This window comes from Thalassophryne amazonica, chromosome 14 (genome assembly GCF_902500255.1).
Source record: "Thalassophryne amazonica chromosome 14, fThaAma1.1, whole genome shotgun sequence".
Lineage (NCBI taxonomy): Eukaryota > Metazoa > Chordata > Actinopteri > Batrachoidiformes > Batrachoididae > Thalassophryne > Thalassophryne amazonica.
The window spans coordinates 36292759-36310875 of record NC_047116.1 but is presented as its reverse complement, the minus strand read 5'-3'; the positions used below and the strand labels follow the sequence as shown (position 1 = coordinate 36310875).

General features: G+C 41.2%; 1 protein-coding gene across 6 annotated transcripts in view; it reads right to left on the bottom strand.

Annotated features, from left to right (window-relative positions):
- Nucleotides 1-18117, bottom strand: part of dip2a (disco-interacting protein 2 homolog A) — a 254093-nt gene that overhangs the window by 45952 nt on the left and 190024 nt on the right. For 4 of the 6 annotated variants that reach the window (XM_034185909.1, XM_034185910.1, XM_034185911.1 and 1 more), the window contains 3 exons: nucleotides 2751-2870; nucleotides 408-602; nucleotides 86-177 (listed from right to left, as the gene is read on the bottom strand). In XM_034185909.1, coding sequence (XP_034041800.1) covers nucleotides 86-177; nucleotides 408-602; nucleotides 2751-2870 — 407 coding nt within the window. Of the gene's footprint in view, nucleotides 1-85; nucleotides 178-407; nucleotides 603-2750; nucleotides 2871-14862; nucleotides 14905-18117 lie in introns of all 6 variants that reach the window. The other 2 variants (XM_034185907.1, XM_034185908.1) reach the window with 1 other exon arrangement.

The window sequence follows — 18117 nt, the reverse complement described above, 5'->3', positions numbered from 1 at the left end:
CAATATACTTGTATGAACATTATGCATTAATGCATCAAGCAAATAACTAAAATAGAACAATGGCCATTATTATGTGAATGCTTACTCTGTCTCCAGGCATAAGCAAATGCTCATTTCTTGTGCTCAGCTTATTAAGAAGAGTGTAGGCCAGTTTCTGACTGCGGGTCCATAATTTACCTGGAGAGGTATACACATCCTGTCATATATTTGAAATGATTTACCAAATCCAGATATATGGATAAAATGATTATACAGTGTTTCATTAAACTAGACAAAAACAGAACAAAACAAAACAAAAACACATACTTGAACAAGAGAAACACACAGGATGGTGCATGACATAAAGACAAATGTTTAATGCAGCTTACTTACTTTTGTATATAAGACTTTATCTTGATGCTACTTACCATAGGTCAGTGTATAAACAGGTTTGCCAGCATTGTCAAGTGCTGTCAGACAAGGGCTCTTGGGTTGGGTGGTTCCCCACCGTTGCAAAGCTGCTGGCAAAGATGGAGGCCAGTTGGTCACCCCAAGAGGCTCACCTTTCAGGGGACTCATCTGCTGGCCTTCTGGCTTTGGCTGGTTGGGATCTGGCTGCTGAACTATTTTCACAATAAAGACAAGTTTCTGCATTTAGTTACATTTTCGCAGCAACGTTTCATAACAGCTCACTGACAAATAGGCCTGGGCGATATTGAAAAAAGGGATGAAAGAACTCTAAAGCAATAAAGCAGAACATGCCCTTGTGGGCGTACTGCCAACAATACCTACTGTATTGGAAAAAACTGAGTTTCCATTTTTGTATAATAAAGAAATAGTCAAGATGCCTAGATTACACAATCTTGGAAAATAAGATGGGAAGTCAGTGGCCTGGGAACCAAAGGAATCCGATAGCTCAAATTTTATTGACTCTGGCACAATTGTCCGGCTCCCTCCAAACAGATTTTCAGTGTCATATGCAAACAAGTCATATGACGTTGTAACTAGTTACAGTAGATAGCAAAGCCTAGCTGCAGTTATGGAAGCTAATTTGCAAGTAGATGTGGCGCTGAGTTCACAATGTACTAACATCAATGCAAACAAAATACCACGCTGTGAATCACGCCATTCTTATTATCTATGTAATGTTATTAACGTCAGTAATAACTTGCTAGTTTCTCTAAATTTATTCAATGGGAGTTAGCAACCTTCATCACATTTTGTTGGTTTAGTTGCTTGTAGGTCTATGGCAATGCTAGCTGGAAATAGAAAATGAAATTATAGGATTCATACTAATTTTGGCTATGGTAGGCTAGGGGAAAATTAATAAATACAGGATGTGGAGTAATGGAAGTGAGACAAGTTTGGGAATTACAAATGAGCTTCATGCTGTCACTATCAGTATTATTGTGTCAATGACACCCTTTACTGACAAAGTAGTTGTGGTGTATTAAGTTTTTGCTGTTTGTTTTTGTTTTTGGGCAGATATTTGTAAAGGTGTACACACAATTGTTGGGTCTTTAGCTTTTTCAAAATTCACAAAGGACATGGCACATCGAGTTCAAAATTTCATTCTACCACAGAGGGACCATAGACTGGATAAGCATCACTGAAATAAGTTACACAAAGGAAGAAAGCAGAGGACATGAGGGATGAGTTAATGCACTAAGGTGCCTTTTTTCAATTCAATGCTTTGTTTCTTGCAACAAAGACTAGAAGTTGACACAGAAAGCTACAGGGATCCAGTACAGGGAATGAAGAGCAGCCTGCACTCTTTTTTGTTGACTGCAGATGACGCATGTTACAGTGTTCTAGGTCATCTGAAGGGGTTTATATATGCATTATGGTAACTCTCAGAATTAGCAATGATCACATTTGAGACACCAGAAGACCTTTTCCTGTATCAGGATTTGTTTTGCTCAGCTAGACATGGCATAACTTTTGTTTCTAATTTCCCTTCTATGGCTCTATCCCTTTATTCCCTGGACTTCAACCCAAAATCTCTTGATAAGTGGAATTCAGGATTGCTTAACCGAGATGGTTGGGTTTATCCAAACCAAATATCCTGGCTGTTTCAGAACACACACCACATGAGCTTCTCCCATTTCTGCTTTTTGTGCATTTTCCTGCTCACGCTACACTGACCACCTAAGCCGCCATGACACCGGCTCTGCGCCAAAGCCAGGGAAGCGTTACAATTACCTGCCATTGTATTGCTATTCCTGCTGCTTTTTCATTTTCACAGTATTTATTCAGCCTGGCAAAGTACCACCCAAAACCCACCCTGGGCTGGTTGGAATGGAGGAAATGGTTAGAGAGGGCGGGTCCATTATGTGTGTATATGTGTGCGTGTGCGCACGCGAGTGCACATAACCAACATTCATACCTACTCCCTTTGTACACCTAGTGGTCACCAGCTCCACCAACAGAAAAAACAACCATTAATCTAAAAGCAGACATAACTGCTGTTTTTACATTAGGCATAGAGAGACGTGTGAAATTATAAATCAGATGTCCTAAGAATTAGATGAGCTCTACATAAACTCTTCTACATGAAATGCTAAAATCAACAACCTTGAGAAGGCAGATCAAAGATACAAGTATTTTCCCTACAAATCTTTAACACTCAAGCGAGCAGGGATGCGTGGATGAAATGGAGTACATGACTGGCAGAGGCTCTTATTTGGTATGCTGATCCTACTGCAGTAAAGATGCTTTCCATGGTTTATTGATTAAACAGAAACAGTGTAATTAGTCTGAGGTCATCTTACCATCCAAAAGCTCTTCAAAGTCATCAACAAAAAACTCTCGTAATGGTGGCCGCTTGGGTCTCTTAAGAGTGTTGAGCAGCTGCTGGATTTTAGAAGAAACACGACTGTTGACAGGAACGCCTACAAAACGAAATTGAAGATGATGAAGAGGGAACCATGAAAAACAAAACAAATGAGGGAATGGGTGTCAGCATCCATTAAGGAACATGGAACAGGTAGGAAAGAACACAGATAACGGCATACATGGAAAAATAAAATAAATTAAGGAGAAGGGAATGGATGATAGCAGAATAGGAGAGAAAAGGTCAACATGGTGCTCTCACCAAACATCAAAGACAGATGTCAATCACATTGTGGCTAGTTGACAACAATGGACCTCCAGGTGCCCTCAAGCCACCTGAAGGCCAAAGGTCACTACAATTTACAGCACAGTCTACAATAGCTGTCAAACATCAAAGATGTAGTATAAATTCTGGCTGCCCAGTAACAAAGATGTCCTCTGTCTGGTATGTTACCAATTATGAGTGACTAATGAGATCTCACAAAGGTGCCTGTGTCACATAAACACTGTTCCACATATTCAAACAGTTATGTTCCAACCATCTGAAAACACACGTTACATCAACTAAGACGTACAGTATGTTAACACCAACAGAGATGTTTCATGAGGGGCTCAGGCAGCAACGCTTCTTCATCTATAAAATACGTCAATCAAATGACTTTTATACAGTACATGTTTGAGACTCAGTATTGTACAAAACTTTTAGGAATCTTACTTTTGTTGGGGGTGGGGTGTCAGTAGAGTTTTAAAATCTTCATTAGTAGGGCTAATATATAAACTAACCAATTCACCAATGAAACTCATCAATTGCGAGGTTAAAACCTCATTTTAAAAAATGTATTTTTTTTTGTAAGTGTTCTGCCCAATATATGAAATAAAAACATCAGTGATGACTTAATAATAAAATAATTGTAAAAATCATGTAGATTTGATTACTTATTTTTATTTATTAATATTTTGTAGTAGCAGTATTAAACATGGCAGCACGGTGGATTCGTGGTTAGCACGTGTTCATGGGATTGCTTCCCACCTGTGGCCTTTTTGTGTGGCGTTTGCATGTTCTCCCCATTTTTGTGTGAGTTGTCCCCAGGTGGTCCGGCTTCCTTCCACATCCAAAGACATGCAGGTTAGGCGAATTGGGAACTTTAAATTGTCCATAGCTGTGTGTGCAAGTATGAAATGTGTTTGTTTGTCTATATGTGGCCCTGCGACAGACTGGCGTCCTGTTCAGGGTGTACCTCGCCTCATGCTCTATGTTTACTGGGATAGGTTCCACCCCCCCCCCCCCCCCCCCCCCCCCCCAGACCCTTAGTTGGGTACCGCAGTGTCATTTGAAGGGCAGGCGCTAAAGTGGTAAAATATCACGCATATGACGTAATTTCATTTCTTCCAGGAGAAAAAACATAACATAGATGCATTGATTTTGTGTCTTCTTCCGTCCCACAAGAGAAAACACATCATTTAGGCTATTAATAAAGAGATTTGTGGGGTTGTTTGTTTCATTTCCCTGACCTGTATGTCTTTTGATGCAATAGCACTATTATTTTATTGTTTGCATTTAGTTTAAAGACAGTTTCATATGCTTTTTGTCATACATGGGTGATTCTTAGACTACGGGCACTTATTATGTCCTTTGATCATATTGTATGAAAAACAGAAAAAAGGGGAAATTTCACACTTTTATAGTTATCTTTACAATGAAAGTGTGTTAAGAAATTTGTTCTAGTAGTCTATGATGACTTTTTCACCTTTTTTCAGCATCATTATATGCAAATATTGCCGTTTTGTGCTTGTCCCACACCCAGACTTTTGATCTTCAATGATAAAAATGAATGGTAAAGAAACGTTTTTTCTAATGTTTTAAAATATCTCTGAATAAAATAACAGTAAAATAATCAAAACATAATTGGGGTATTCAATGTCATACAACGGTTGTGATTTTTTTAAACAAAATGTAGTTGTCCCACACTATTGCCGTAATTTCCACCACAACACTGTAATGTCCCTAAACAGTTTGTATGAAGGATTGTTTGGGTAGTTTCTATGGAGATAAACCATGACATCAGCGCCAAATCACAACAAACAGTTGCCCCAAGGCGCTTTATATTGTAAGGCAATGGTGTGGTGGAAATTACATTTACAAGGCCAACAGTGCCCGGAGTTAAAGAATCACCCACATGTGTGCCATATATGGGCATGCAGTGAAGTGACACTGTCAGGTTGCTGCAGTAACTCCCGCTGCGGCTACATCTGCTCTTCCTGTCCGCTCCTGGTAAATTAAAGATGGTCTATTTAAACTGAAAGTAGCGTGTGGACATCCAATACATTTACACTGTTCTCCTTTGTTGACTGAGTCATCTTGTCGCTTCCGATTCCATAGTGTATTTTTTAGCCACCCATTCCCGGCCAAAGCAAAGGTCTAACCACCTGCTCCCGCGAGATTTGCATTGGGTCCCGCAGGACCCAGTCCCAATACAGACCTCTACTTTGGCTCTCGGGTAAAAAGGTGGTACAGTACAAATACACCAAACACAGCAAGCAGCATCTACACTAAAGGCTAACATCATAATCAAGAAATCCAAAAATGTCCAGATATTTTTGTTTCAGTCATCTCATTGACACAAATTAGAAAACAGAAGGCATTAGTTTTCATTCTTGATCCATCTTTGTACTCAACAAGCAGAGCTACTTGAGATAAACAAGAATGGAGAAGCAAGAAAGAGAAAGCACAGACCGCAAAAGAAAAGTGCGTGTGTGTGGTGTCAAATATTTTTCTGTATTTAGGACACAATTACTATTTTCAGACTAAAACACTGTACATCATTTCCTCCACATGACTTCATACATTTTGGGGGAGGTGTTTGTGTGTGTGTGTGTGTGGGGGGGGGGGGGGGGGGCAGACATTCCAGACAGCCACAGGAGACACAGCTGGCATGTAGCTTTCCTGGTCTAATTGACTATAATAAGCCTGATTCAGACAGACTCTTCCTTTTGTAAGGACATGCACAGGGAGGGAATGGTCTGTGCATCACCCAATGGGCCACTTAGAAACCAGAGATACAACATAATATCTAATGGCTCTGAACCAGACCCCCACTGAAGTGATCTTGCGTTCAATCAGCTTTTACCTACAAGATAACCTTAATTAATATATTCATGATGTCATAATTAGCCATTCTGTTATGGTCTGCCTTTGTCTGCCTCTCTCCTTCCCTTTTTTAACCTCTTGTGTGTAGTTCGTCTGTTTTCCCTCCAGGTGGCATGCTGCAGAGCTGAGGAACACCGCCAGCTCATCTTTTCCTCGTAGCTGACTCACATGACCGCCTAATCAGGAGCCGGCTACTTAAACCTGAGCTCAGTCTTTGCCAGAGTCTTTGTTCTGTGACCCTGACTGGCCGGTTTTGGCTCTTCCGTGAGCCTTCCATGACGAATCCGTGTCCGTAACCATGCCAGATTCTACACGTCATCATTCCTGCCGCTTCCATGTGCTCTGACTTCTGAGCTTCCCGTAGCTCATCTCCAGGTAACTGGACATCTCTAATTCCCATATTAGAGCTTGTTGATGCATTTGTGTTTTCAGACACTCTCCTGCGCGGCTCCCACGCTGCTCTCTGCACAACGTCACTTTGGAACTCATCTGCTCTCTGCCTCTGAAGTGCACAGCTCTGCCCACATTCAGTTAAGTTCCTGCATGTCTGTGAAATCCTGTTATCATGCTGCTCCTGTTTGTGACTGTGCATGACTAAGAAATGTTTCCAAGAACTGTATCCAAGAGCTGTTTCCAAGAACTATTACCAAGAACTGTTTCCGAGAACTAATTTCAAGAACTGTATGAGCTCTGATGCAGAACAGCTAAGAACTTTCCAAGTCATTTCTAAAGTCCAGTCCTGCTTAACTGGAACTGCATCACAAGACCTGACCTCTGACCTCTGAAGATGATTCATGAACTGTGAACAATTCCTGAACAGAGAACCTTATTTCGAGACAGTGAACTTTATTCCTGGACCTGAGAACATTCCTGTTTAAGCCTTCAGAGAACTGTTTGTTGGAGTGCAGTCACTCACCTGTGTTCTCCTCCATCCTCCTGGTTCCTCATCCTCGGCTCTCTGCGTCCCACCTGGCCCCGGTTCCAGCTCCATATACTTCAGGACTCCAGTTCGTTCTCAGACTCCCAAGTTTGCATCCAGAAATAGTCCAGTCATTTTATGAAAAAAAAAAAAAAGGGGTCAACCCGGAACAAATTGCAACAGAAATGATTTTGGTGGCATTTCAACCGTGAAACTGTTTTATAAAACATACTAAAAGTCTAGAAAGATAAAAAAAAATCGGGAACACTCCCAAAATCCAAGATGGCAGTCCAAAAACATGCAAAAATTTAGTTTTTCCAAAATAACTCAAAAAATAGCAATATTTAAGCACATAAATGTATAGATGTTAAATATAAACTAGGGTATTGTGGACATTTTGACACCAAAATTAGGTCTCTATCTGTAACGGTTCTTGAGATACAGCCTATATGTAGTTTACATATATATACATAGCCAAGCTCCACCCCTCCCTTTCCCAACCAGATGCTGAGAGGTTAGTCCATGCTTTTGTCTCCTCCAGGTTGGACTATTGCAATGCCCTCCTCATCGGGACCCCTGGTAAAAACCTGCAAAAGCTGCAGCACATCCAGAACTGTGCTGCCCGGGTCCTGACGAGGAGGCGCAAGTTTGACCACATCACCCCTGTCCTCAGATCCCTCCACTGGCTGCCCATCAAATACAGAAAAGAGTACAAACTCTGCCTCCTGACTTATCAGTGCATGCACGGAACTGCCCCTGCCTACCTCAGTGAACTCCTCACCCCACACACACCACCTCAAGATCTCTCCGCTCCACCACCTCCTCACACTGCCTTCACCAACCCAGGACCAGACTCTCCACCATGGGAGACAGGGCCTTCCAGGCAGTGGCCCCTCGGCTCTGGAACTCCCTCCCAGAGACCCTGAGGGCCCCACAAAGTGTGGAGGCCTTTAAAAAAGGCCTAAAGACATTGTTATTTCAAAAGGCCTTTTAGATATCTTATCGTTTGAAATGGTTTTTGAAATCTGTTTTAATTCTGTTTTTAAATTCTTGCTGTAGCACTTTGAGATTTCTTTGAAATGTAAGGTGCAATACAAATAAAATGTATTATTATTACATACACTCAAGGATGGCAATTTGGTTTGTGTCCTATTACATTAAAAATATTGCAATTAAGGCCCATAAATACATTGAAGTTGAATATAAACTTGTGCATTGTGGACATTTTGGCACCAAAAAAATAGCTGTAGCTATTACAGTTTTTGAGATATGGCATAAAAATACATCTACACTCGACAAAAATTGATGAAATTGAGCATTGTTATGTTGAAAACTAAGTACCATTTCTGAAATGTTCATCTAAAGAAGGTAATAATAATCTTTTTGAGTCAATATTTCACTGGAATATGAATAGAGAAGTTACTCATATATTATGTATAATAGAGTGGATGTCAATGCACAACCAGGGCACACTGGTGACACCACTGCTGTGTGGACAACCTGGAGAAAGCCTCAGTTCTCTCAGATACAGGCGCTTTTGTGATAAGGTTGCAACAAAGACAACTCATGTGCAGCCACAGTGTTTGCCACCCACTTTGACAGCTGCCAAGTTTCATAGTCTGAGAGTTTACTTGCAAGTTCAGGAATGGAAAGGTGAAGATGAAGGTGACAACATGCCATTGCAAGAATGGGGATGGAAAGTTTCTGATAGTCAGGTTGTCCCAATCATGACTGACTTGCAAGCAGCACCAGATTCTCTTCTGCATGCTGTGAGATGTAACTGCAGTACTGACTGTAGTACATTGCGATGTACATGTCGCAAGCTTAACTTAGATTGCTCAGCAGCGTGTGGCAACTGCAGAGGTACAGGGTGTACAAATGCAGGCCAACTCAGTGATAACCAGGATGATGAGACTGAAATGTGAACAAGTAAAATTTCAAGTGTCATGATGTACACAATGCTGATTTCACCTGAACTTTTATTATTATCATACTTCATTGGTTTTACTGTAAAATTAGTGTGTGATTACATCTGTGTCATTAAAAAAGTTAGTGCAGTTGACAAGCACTAAGAATATTATTATTACATTCTTTAAATGAACATTTCAGAACAGTTACTTGGTTTCAACATAACAATTTCACCATTTTTAGCCAAGTGTAGATGGCTTATGTGCTGTATCTCAAAAACTGTAAGAGCTACAGCCATTCTTTTGGTGCTAAAATGTCCACAATACACAAGTTTATATTCAACTTCAATACATTTCTGGGCCTTAACTGCAATATTTTTAATGTAATAGGACACAAACCAAATTGCCGTCCTTCAGTGTATGTAAAACTACATATAGGCTGTATCTCAAGAACCGTTACAGATAGAGATTTAATTTTGGTGTCAAAATGTCCACAATACCCAAGTTTATATTTAACATCAATACATTTATGTGCTTAAATATTGATATTCTTTGGGTTATTTGTGAAAAAACAAATTTTTGCATGTTTTCGGGTGGCCATCTTCAATTTTGGGAGTGTTCACGATTTTTTATCTTTCTAGAGTTTTAGTATGTTTTATAAAACAGTTTCACGGTTCAAATGACACCAAAATCATTTCTGTTGCAATTTGTTCTGGGTCAAACCATAAAATGACTGGACTAAAAGTAATCACAGCGCAGCACTTTTTCCACATTTTTTTTTTACATTACAGCCTTATAAAAATAGAAGAAATTCATTTTGTCCCTCAAAATTCTTCACACAATACTCCACAATAACAATGTGAAAAAAGGTTTTTGAGGTTTTTGCTTATTTATTAAAGAAGAAAGAAAAGAAAAGAAATCATATAAGTATTTATAGCCTTCGACATGAAGCTCAAAATTGAGCTCAGGCGCATCTTGTTTCCACTGATCATCCTTGAGATGTTTCTACAGCTTAGTTGGAGTCCACCTGGGGTAAATTCAGTTGATTGGACATCATTTCCACTTGGTTTGTGCATGTCAGAGCATAAACCAAGCATGAAGTGAAAGGAATTGTCTGTATACCTCTGAGACAGGATTGTCTCAAGGCACAATTATAGGAAAGAGTACAGAAACATTTCTACTGCTTTTAAGGCCCCAATGAGCACAGTGGCCTCCAATATCCCTAAATGGATCCACCAGGACTCTTAGTAGATCTGGTCGCCCATCTAAACTGAGTGATCGGGGGAGAAGGGCCTTAGTCAGGGAGGTGAGCAAGAACCTGATGGTCATTCTATCAGAGCTCCAGCATTCCTCTGTGGAGAGAGGAGAACCTTCCAGAAAGGCAACCATCTCTGCAACAATCCACCAATCAGGCCAGTATGACAGAGTGGCCAGACTGAAGCCACTCCTTAGTAAGAGGCACATGGCAGCCTGCCTGGAGTTTGCCAAAAGTCACCTGAAGGACTCTTAGACCATGAAAAACAAAATTCTCTCATCTGATGAGACAAAGATTGAACTCTTTGGTGTGAATGCCAGGCATCGTGTTTGGAGGAAACCAGGCACCATCCCTACAGTGAAGCATGGTGGTGGCAGCATCATGCTGTGGGGATGTTTTTCAGTGGCAGGAACTGGGAGACTAGTCAGGTTGAGGGAAAATGAATACAACAATGTACAGAGACATCCTGGATGAAAACCTGCTCCAGAATGCTCTTGACCTCAGACTGGGGCAACGGTTCATCTTTCAGCAGGACAATGACCCAAAGCACACAGCCAAGATATCAAAGGAGTGGCTTCAGGACAACTCTGTGAATGTTCTTGAGTGACATAGCCAGAGCCCAGACCTAAATCCAACTGAACATCTCTGGAGAGATTTGAAAATGGCTGTGCACCGAGGCTCCCCATCAAACCTGATGGAGCTTGAGGGGTGCTGCAAACAAGAATGGGCAAAACTGCCCAAATGTGCAGCAAGCTTGTGGCATCATATTCAAGAAGACTTGAGGCTGTAATTGCGGCCAAACGTGCATCAACAAAGTATTGAGCAAAGGGTGTGAATACTTATGTACGTGTGATTTCTTGTTTTTTTTGTTTGTTTTTTTAAATAAATTTTCAAAAAAAAAAATCCTTTTTTTCATGTTGTTATTATGGGACGATGTGAGTAGAATTTTGACGGGAAAAAAATTAATTTACTCCATTTTGGAATAATGTTGTAACATAAAATGTGGAAAAAGTGAAATGCCGTGAATACTTTCTGGATGCACTGCAACCTGCAGCACATGCCATAATATAATTTGATAACATGTCTGCTGCAAATTCACACAACGCACCAAAATACAGAAAACTTTAGCAAAGTTTCAAGTACTGACAACACAAATGGTGGACATTAACTGACAACCTTTCGTGCATCGTGGTGCCCTGCTCTCTATCTCTACATGGCCGGCACAGCCAAGGAGGTTGATTTATGTACATTATTTGTAGGTGTACTCTTATGCTAACTACACTGTCACGTTGTATTTGTAGCACACTGACGAGTAGTAGTACGCAGTTAATGTCCTCTGGGAAGAAACCCCTGTTTGTTTTGGGAAACTCTGGAAAGTGCATCTGTGTTTGCCTGTGTTTTCTGAATTTGCAGCAGACACATTATCAAATTAAACTGTTTCATGTGTTGTAGGTTATGGTGGATTCTTCATGTTTACAAGCATTTTTCAATTTGCCAGGTTTTTTGTTGTTGTTGTTGCTGTATAGATGCAGGTGTTTTTTGGTGTTTGTAAATGTGTTCTGCATTTCTGTCTTAATTTGCAAGTGTTGTGGCCCTTAATGGAACCATAGGTACATATGAAGATAAAAAAAAGCATTTGCTGGACTTATCTTGTGCCAAGAATGGAAATGTACAACATAAATATAAGTTAAGTTTTACAATAAAGCAAGACTGTCTGCAAACTATAAAAAGTAAATGAAATACTGAGGCATCACAACAAACCTACACAATGGCCCCACGAAACATGTCGATCAAAAACAAAATACGGTTCCTTTGTGAATTACTTCATGACTAAAAAATAAAATGTTTTCATCTGCAAGTAATGGAAACAATGCCCTCAACAATAGCTACACACACACACACACACACACACACACACACACACACACACACACACACACACACACACACACACACACACACACACACACACACACACACACACACACACACACACACACACACCTCCCCCAAAATGTATGAAGTCATATGGAGGAAATGATGTCCAGTGTTTTAGTCTGAAAATAGTAGTTGTGTCCTAAATATGGAAAAAATATTTGACACCCCACACACACACACACACACACACACACACACACACACACACACACACACACACACACACACACACACACACACACACACACACACACACACACACACTTTTCTTTTGCGGTCTGTGCTTTCCCTTTCTTGCTATTCCGTTCTTGTTGATCTCAAGTAGCTCTGCTTGTTAAGTACAAAGATGGATCATGTCAGGTCTTGCCCCTGCTCGGTCCTCACCCATTATGTTTTTTGTCAGTCTTTTTATTGATTTCCTTTTGTCTGCTTTTTTGACAGTCTGGTTATTTCACTTTTGTCACAGCTGCTTGTTTTTTGTTCATCACACCATAGCCACATCTTGAGTTCCATTCTGGTTTAGTTTAGGCTTCGAACCACCGTGTTTGATTTTTGTCACAGCTTGTTTCTGTTCACCACACTTGTGTTCTGATTTAGTTTAGTTTTGATCCACTGTTTTTGAATGCATTTGATTACTTGTGTCACTAAGTTTGTCAGGTTTACCACATTTGTCTTCAGTTATATTATTCATGTTAGTTACATTCTAGTTTTAGCTTTTGATTTTCTTGTTCTCCAACCTGATTCTGTTCATGTTTAGTTTCTATGCCGTCTTGGATATTTTAGTATCATTTGTCATGTCCATCTTGTCACTGCACTCCTTTGTCTCTGTTCTCATATTTTCACATCCCGTTTCATTTAGATCACAGTCACGTCCTCAGATCACTCCACTCTTGCCCATCACCTTCTCAGCTCTGTTGGCCACGCCCAGTTTTGTTTGTCACCTCCTTGTCCACCTGTCACAGCCTCCTTGTCTCACAGCCTCTCCTGTTAGTCCACGCCCTCCTCCTGCCTGCACACCACACCTGCTCCATATCACTTCCTAATTAACTCAGTGTATTTAAGCCCTGCATGTTTTCTTTTCCTTTGCTTGCTCGTTGATTTTGTTATCTTTGTCCTGGCCCTCTCGTCACAGTTTTTTGCTCTCACGTTTTTCTAGACCTCACTTGTGTTCTGGATCTGGATTTTGTCTTTGCCCATGTTACATTGTTTGCTGTGGTATTGAACCCCGCTTGATGTTGACGACACCTCTACTTATCACCTGCCTGTACCTCTGCAACGCTGACTGCCATGTGTACCCTGCCATCAGACCCTGCCTGATGTATTGATAAAGCCTTTTTCTCAATCCACCACCTGCCTGTGTGTCTGCATTTTGCTCCCTGCCACCTGCTGTGCCCTGACTACCTGTGAATCATGACAGATCAAGAATGAAAACTAATGCCTTCTGTTTTCTAATTTATGTCAATGAGATGACTGAAACAAAAATATCTGGACATTTTTGGATTTCTTGATTATGACGTTAGTCTTTAGTGTAGATGCTGCTTGCTGTGTTTGGTGTATTTCTACTGTATCACCTTTTTACCCGCGAGCCAAAGTAGAGGGCTGCAGTGGCGCTTGGTTCCGCGGGACCCAATGCAAATCTCGTGGGAGCAGGCACTTTGAACTTTGTTGTGGGTGACAATGGGTGGCTAAAAATGTACACACATGGCTACTTCCTGGTTAACTACCAGAGACAACATAGAAAGAAAAATTATTCTTATGTTTTCATGCAATAATTGTGGAATCATATTGACACTGTATCGTCATTTCAATGAGACATCTCTGACCACAAACTGGTAACTAACTTACCGTATTTTCCAGAGTATGATTCGCATTTTTATTTATTTTTTTTACTGGTTTGGGAGGCCATGTGACTTATACTCCGGTGCGACTTATATACAGAAAATTCACAAATCTGTCATTAATAATTGTAATTATAATGACTACTAAAATAGAACTTTTCTAAGAATCAAAGCACTAAACAAAATAAACTCCAATAATAAAAGAATAAATGCCTGTAATAAAAAATACACTACAACACTGAACAAAAATCCCAAATTAAAGCGCTCATAACATAGAAAAAGGTGCGACTTATACGCCGCAAAATACGGTACTTAAATTTCACTGAGGCAAAATCAGTCACTATGCATTACTTACAGGCTTTCGTTCATAAGCAGTGTTTTCTAACAACATTTTGATATCGTGGTTATTTCAGCCCAAAACTAAAGAATCAAGTGTAAAATCTTTGATGACTGTTCTGTTTCATACAATACTGGTATTTAACTGACAGTCATATTTCATCATCACCACCTCTAACACAGACTGTACAATTTAACTTTGACGTAAACTGTGTAATCGGGACATTATTCAATCCTACAACTGAGTGTACTTATTAAAAATGGCAGCAGCACCAGACAGCTGTCAACACTGGTGGCGAACAGACCACCACAAATTGTCGTCAGTGATTTGCACTGTCAGTATCTATGACAGCTAAACCAGGATGCTGTCTGTGTAATTATAACAACCTTTATTTGTTATATCTATGACATAAAGCACTTTCACATTTTCCACTTGAACAAATTAAATTACAGAGAATATGAAGTAGACACCGCAAAAGCCAAAACTTAGCAACATACATAACTACACAACATACACAAAGGATTTTAATCACTAAAGTCAGTATAAGCTTGCACATACTGTATTTATTGTAAAACACATGGTTTAGACAAGTATTAGACCCGACAGTAGCAGCCAAGGCAAACAGATGAGCACACATGAACACAAATTCACACGCATATGTCCCCACGGCGTGCACATACAGCAGATATGAATAGACAGTTATAAATACCATCCATTAAACTGAAGGATTCTTCACCTCTCCACTCATAGCCTGGAGGAGAGACACATCAGGATGTCAATGAACACAATCCCACTGACATCACGGGAGGCTGTGTGTGTCTACGTGACACAGAGAGAAAACTGCCTACAGTCACACATATCAGCAAGTGAAAGCAAAGAGCCACATTGTTATAAGGACCATTACGTGCAGCATTCCTGATGCAGATTTTTGTTAAAGTGAGTCTTGAAAACCACAAAACAAATGAGCAGTAAAAAAAAAAAACTCTTGCAGAGCAATCAGCTCATTCCACACTTCCCTATCATCGGCCAAACCCTGTAAAGCTTCCTGGGGGATCCCAAGGCGTTCCCAAGCCAGCTGGGAAATATAATCTCTCGAGCGTGTCCTGGGTCTTCCCCGGGACCTCATTCCTGTTGAACGTGCCTGGAAGACCTCCTTAGGGAAACGATCATGAAGCATCCCCACCAGATGCCCCAACCACCTTAACTGAACTACCTCAACTGACTCCTTTGGATGCGAAGAAGTAGCAGCTCTAATCTGAGTCCCTCCCAGATAATCAAGCTTCTCACCCTGTCCAGCAGTCTAAGACCAGATACTAGATGGAGGAACCTCATTTCTGCCGCTTGTATCCATGATCTTATTCTTTCGGTCATTACCCAAAGCTCATGACCATAGGTGACGACAGGAGCGTAAATCGACTGGTAAACTGAGAACCTCGCCTCAGCTCCTTCTTTACAACGGACCAGTACAACATGCATAAAATTTCAGACATTGCCCCAACCGTCTAGTGATCTCCTGCTCCAATTTACCCCCACTGGTGAACAAGACCCGAGATACTTAAACTCCTCCACTTGGGGCAGTAACTCTCCCCTGACCCAGAGGAGACAATCAACCATTTTCTGACAGAGGACCATGGTGTCAGATTTGAAGGTGCTGATTCTCATCCGAGACACTTCACACTCGGCCTCAAACCTGCAATGCCTGTGTGCATTGGAGGTCACCACCTGATGAAGCCAACAGAACCACATCATCTGCAAAAAGCAGAGATGCAACTCTGAGGTCACCACACCAAACTGGACACGCTCCAGTCCCCGAGTGTGCCTTGAAATCCTGCTCATGAACATCATAAACAGGATTTGTGACAAGGGGCAGCCCTGGCGGAGTCCAACTCCCACCGGAAACAGGTCTGATGTAATGTAGAGAATGCGGACACAGCTCCTACTTTGGTCATAGAGAAACCGGATCGCATATAAATCTCATACTTCAGCCGCACCCTCCACAGGATCCCCTGAGAGACCCAGTCATAGGCCTTTTCCAAGTCCACAAAACACATGTTGACTGGTTGGTCATACTCCCAAGAACCCTCCAATACCCTTGCGAGGGTAAAGAGCTGGCCTACTGTTCCATGACCAGGACAGCACCCGCATTGCTCCTCTTGAATCTGAGGTTCAACTAATGGTCTAAGTCTCCTCTCTAGCATGCTGGCAAAGGCTTTCCCAGGGCGGCTCACAAGTGTGATTCCTCTATAATTAGAACACACTCTCTAATCCCCTTTTTTAAAGATGGGGACCACCACCCCAGGTTCCCAATCCAGAAGTACTGTCCCTGACTTCTATGCAACACTGCATAAGCTTGTCAGCCATGACAGACCAACAACATCCCAAGACTTCAGCAACTCAGGACGAATCTCGTATGCTCCCAGCGATGTGCCTCCAAGGAGTTTTTTACTACCTCAGTGACTTGCACTAGAGTGATGGTACCAGATCCTCCCGAGTCTTCCATCTCTGCCTCCTTGACGAAGGGCATGTTAGTAGGGTTCAGGAGATCCTCAAAATGTTCTTTCCACTGCCTGAAAATATCCTCAGTTCAGTTTAGCAGCCCTTCTCTCCTGCTGAACACAAGAACTGCCCTCCTTTCCTGAAGTGCCTGACAGTTTGCCAGAACCGTTTTGACACGGACCAAAAGTCAGTTTCCATAGCCTTGCCAAATTCTTCCTAGTTTCCATTATGTTTCACATTTTGGTGGTCTACCTAAGCACTAATCAAGCTGACATGACAATGATCGCAAACCACACAAACATCCTTTCTACCAGAGGCTCAGAGGCATGAGCTAGTTTTCACTCAACTAGCCTATTAACATGTTGGTTGCCATTTCAACGGAGCTTGTCAGTTTTTATGCTGGAATGAAGCTGCAAAAATAACAGAACAAATTAACCCTGCTGTGATGGATTGGTCACGCTAAGTGTTACTTTGTGGCAGCTCTGGTTATCGACATTACTTCTGGTACTACAACTGCAAAAAACATAACAAAAATATTAATTTCTCCTCAAGGAAGGGTTCTAATCATATCACTTTCTTCTTTTATAATGCCTGAGCAATAGTTACACAACAGGTGGCTTAGGTGTGGGTATTAATATTTATGACCCACATAGTGCCTCAGTGACTGTGAAGTAATAGTGGAAATAACTTCACTAAGCTATTAAAACCTGCCAATTTATGCTAACAGTGCTAATATAGAAATTAAAAACACTGTTGGGCTCCTTGTGTGACAACACTCTGGCATAGGTGAGTGAGTGAGTGAGTGAGTGAGTGAGTGAGTGAGTGAGTGAGTGAGTGAGTGAGTGAGTGAGTGAGTGAGTGAGTGAGTGAGTGAGTGAGTGAGTGAGAGACTCTGCAGCATCATTGTAATGCCCTTTGAGCATACATTCACATGAAAAAACGCTATAAACGCAGTCCAGATACTGCAACTTCATTGAATGGGAATGATGGTGCACAGAGATCTTAGATGGCCTATTCATACAAGTAACCACCCAGCAAGTCATTTTCCTCAGATATTTGCAATAACATACTCTGAAAGGACAAACAGTCAGCCATGGTTAGCGGCACGCTGAAAAGCCACCACCCTGCTCAGCGTGCCACTCTCATTGGAGCAACATCTCTGCTATTTTGGCATTGTGGGATAGCTCACCGGACTACTTTCGCCTGACCCAGCGCTGAATTTGCCGACATGAGAAGATACTGCTGGATGAGTGTGAATATATGATCATTTAGATGTAAAAACACACAAGACACACAAGTTCTTGTGTCAAATATACTCCTTATGTTTTTGTTACCCACGAAAATGCATTGTCATCACAAATACAGCATTGTTTGGGAACTACTTTTTGTGCAGGAATTCATCAAGCACACTGGCCGCGGATGCATACTAACACAGAATATACAAAAACTGTAAAGTAGTTCAGCCAAA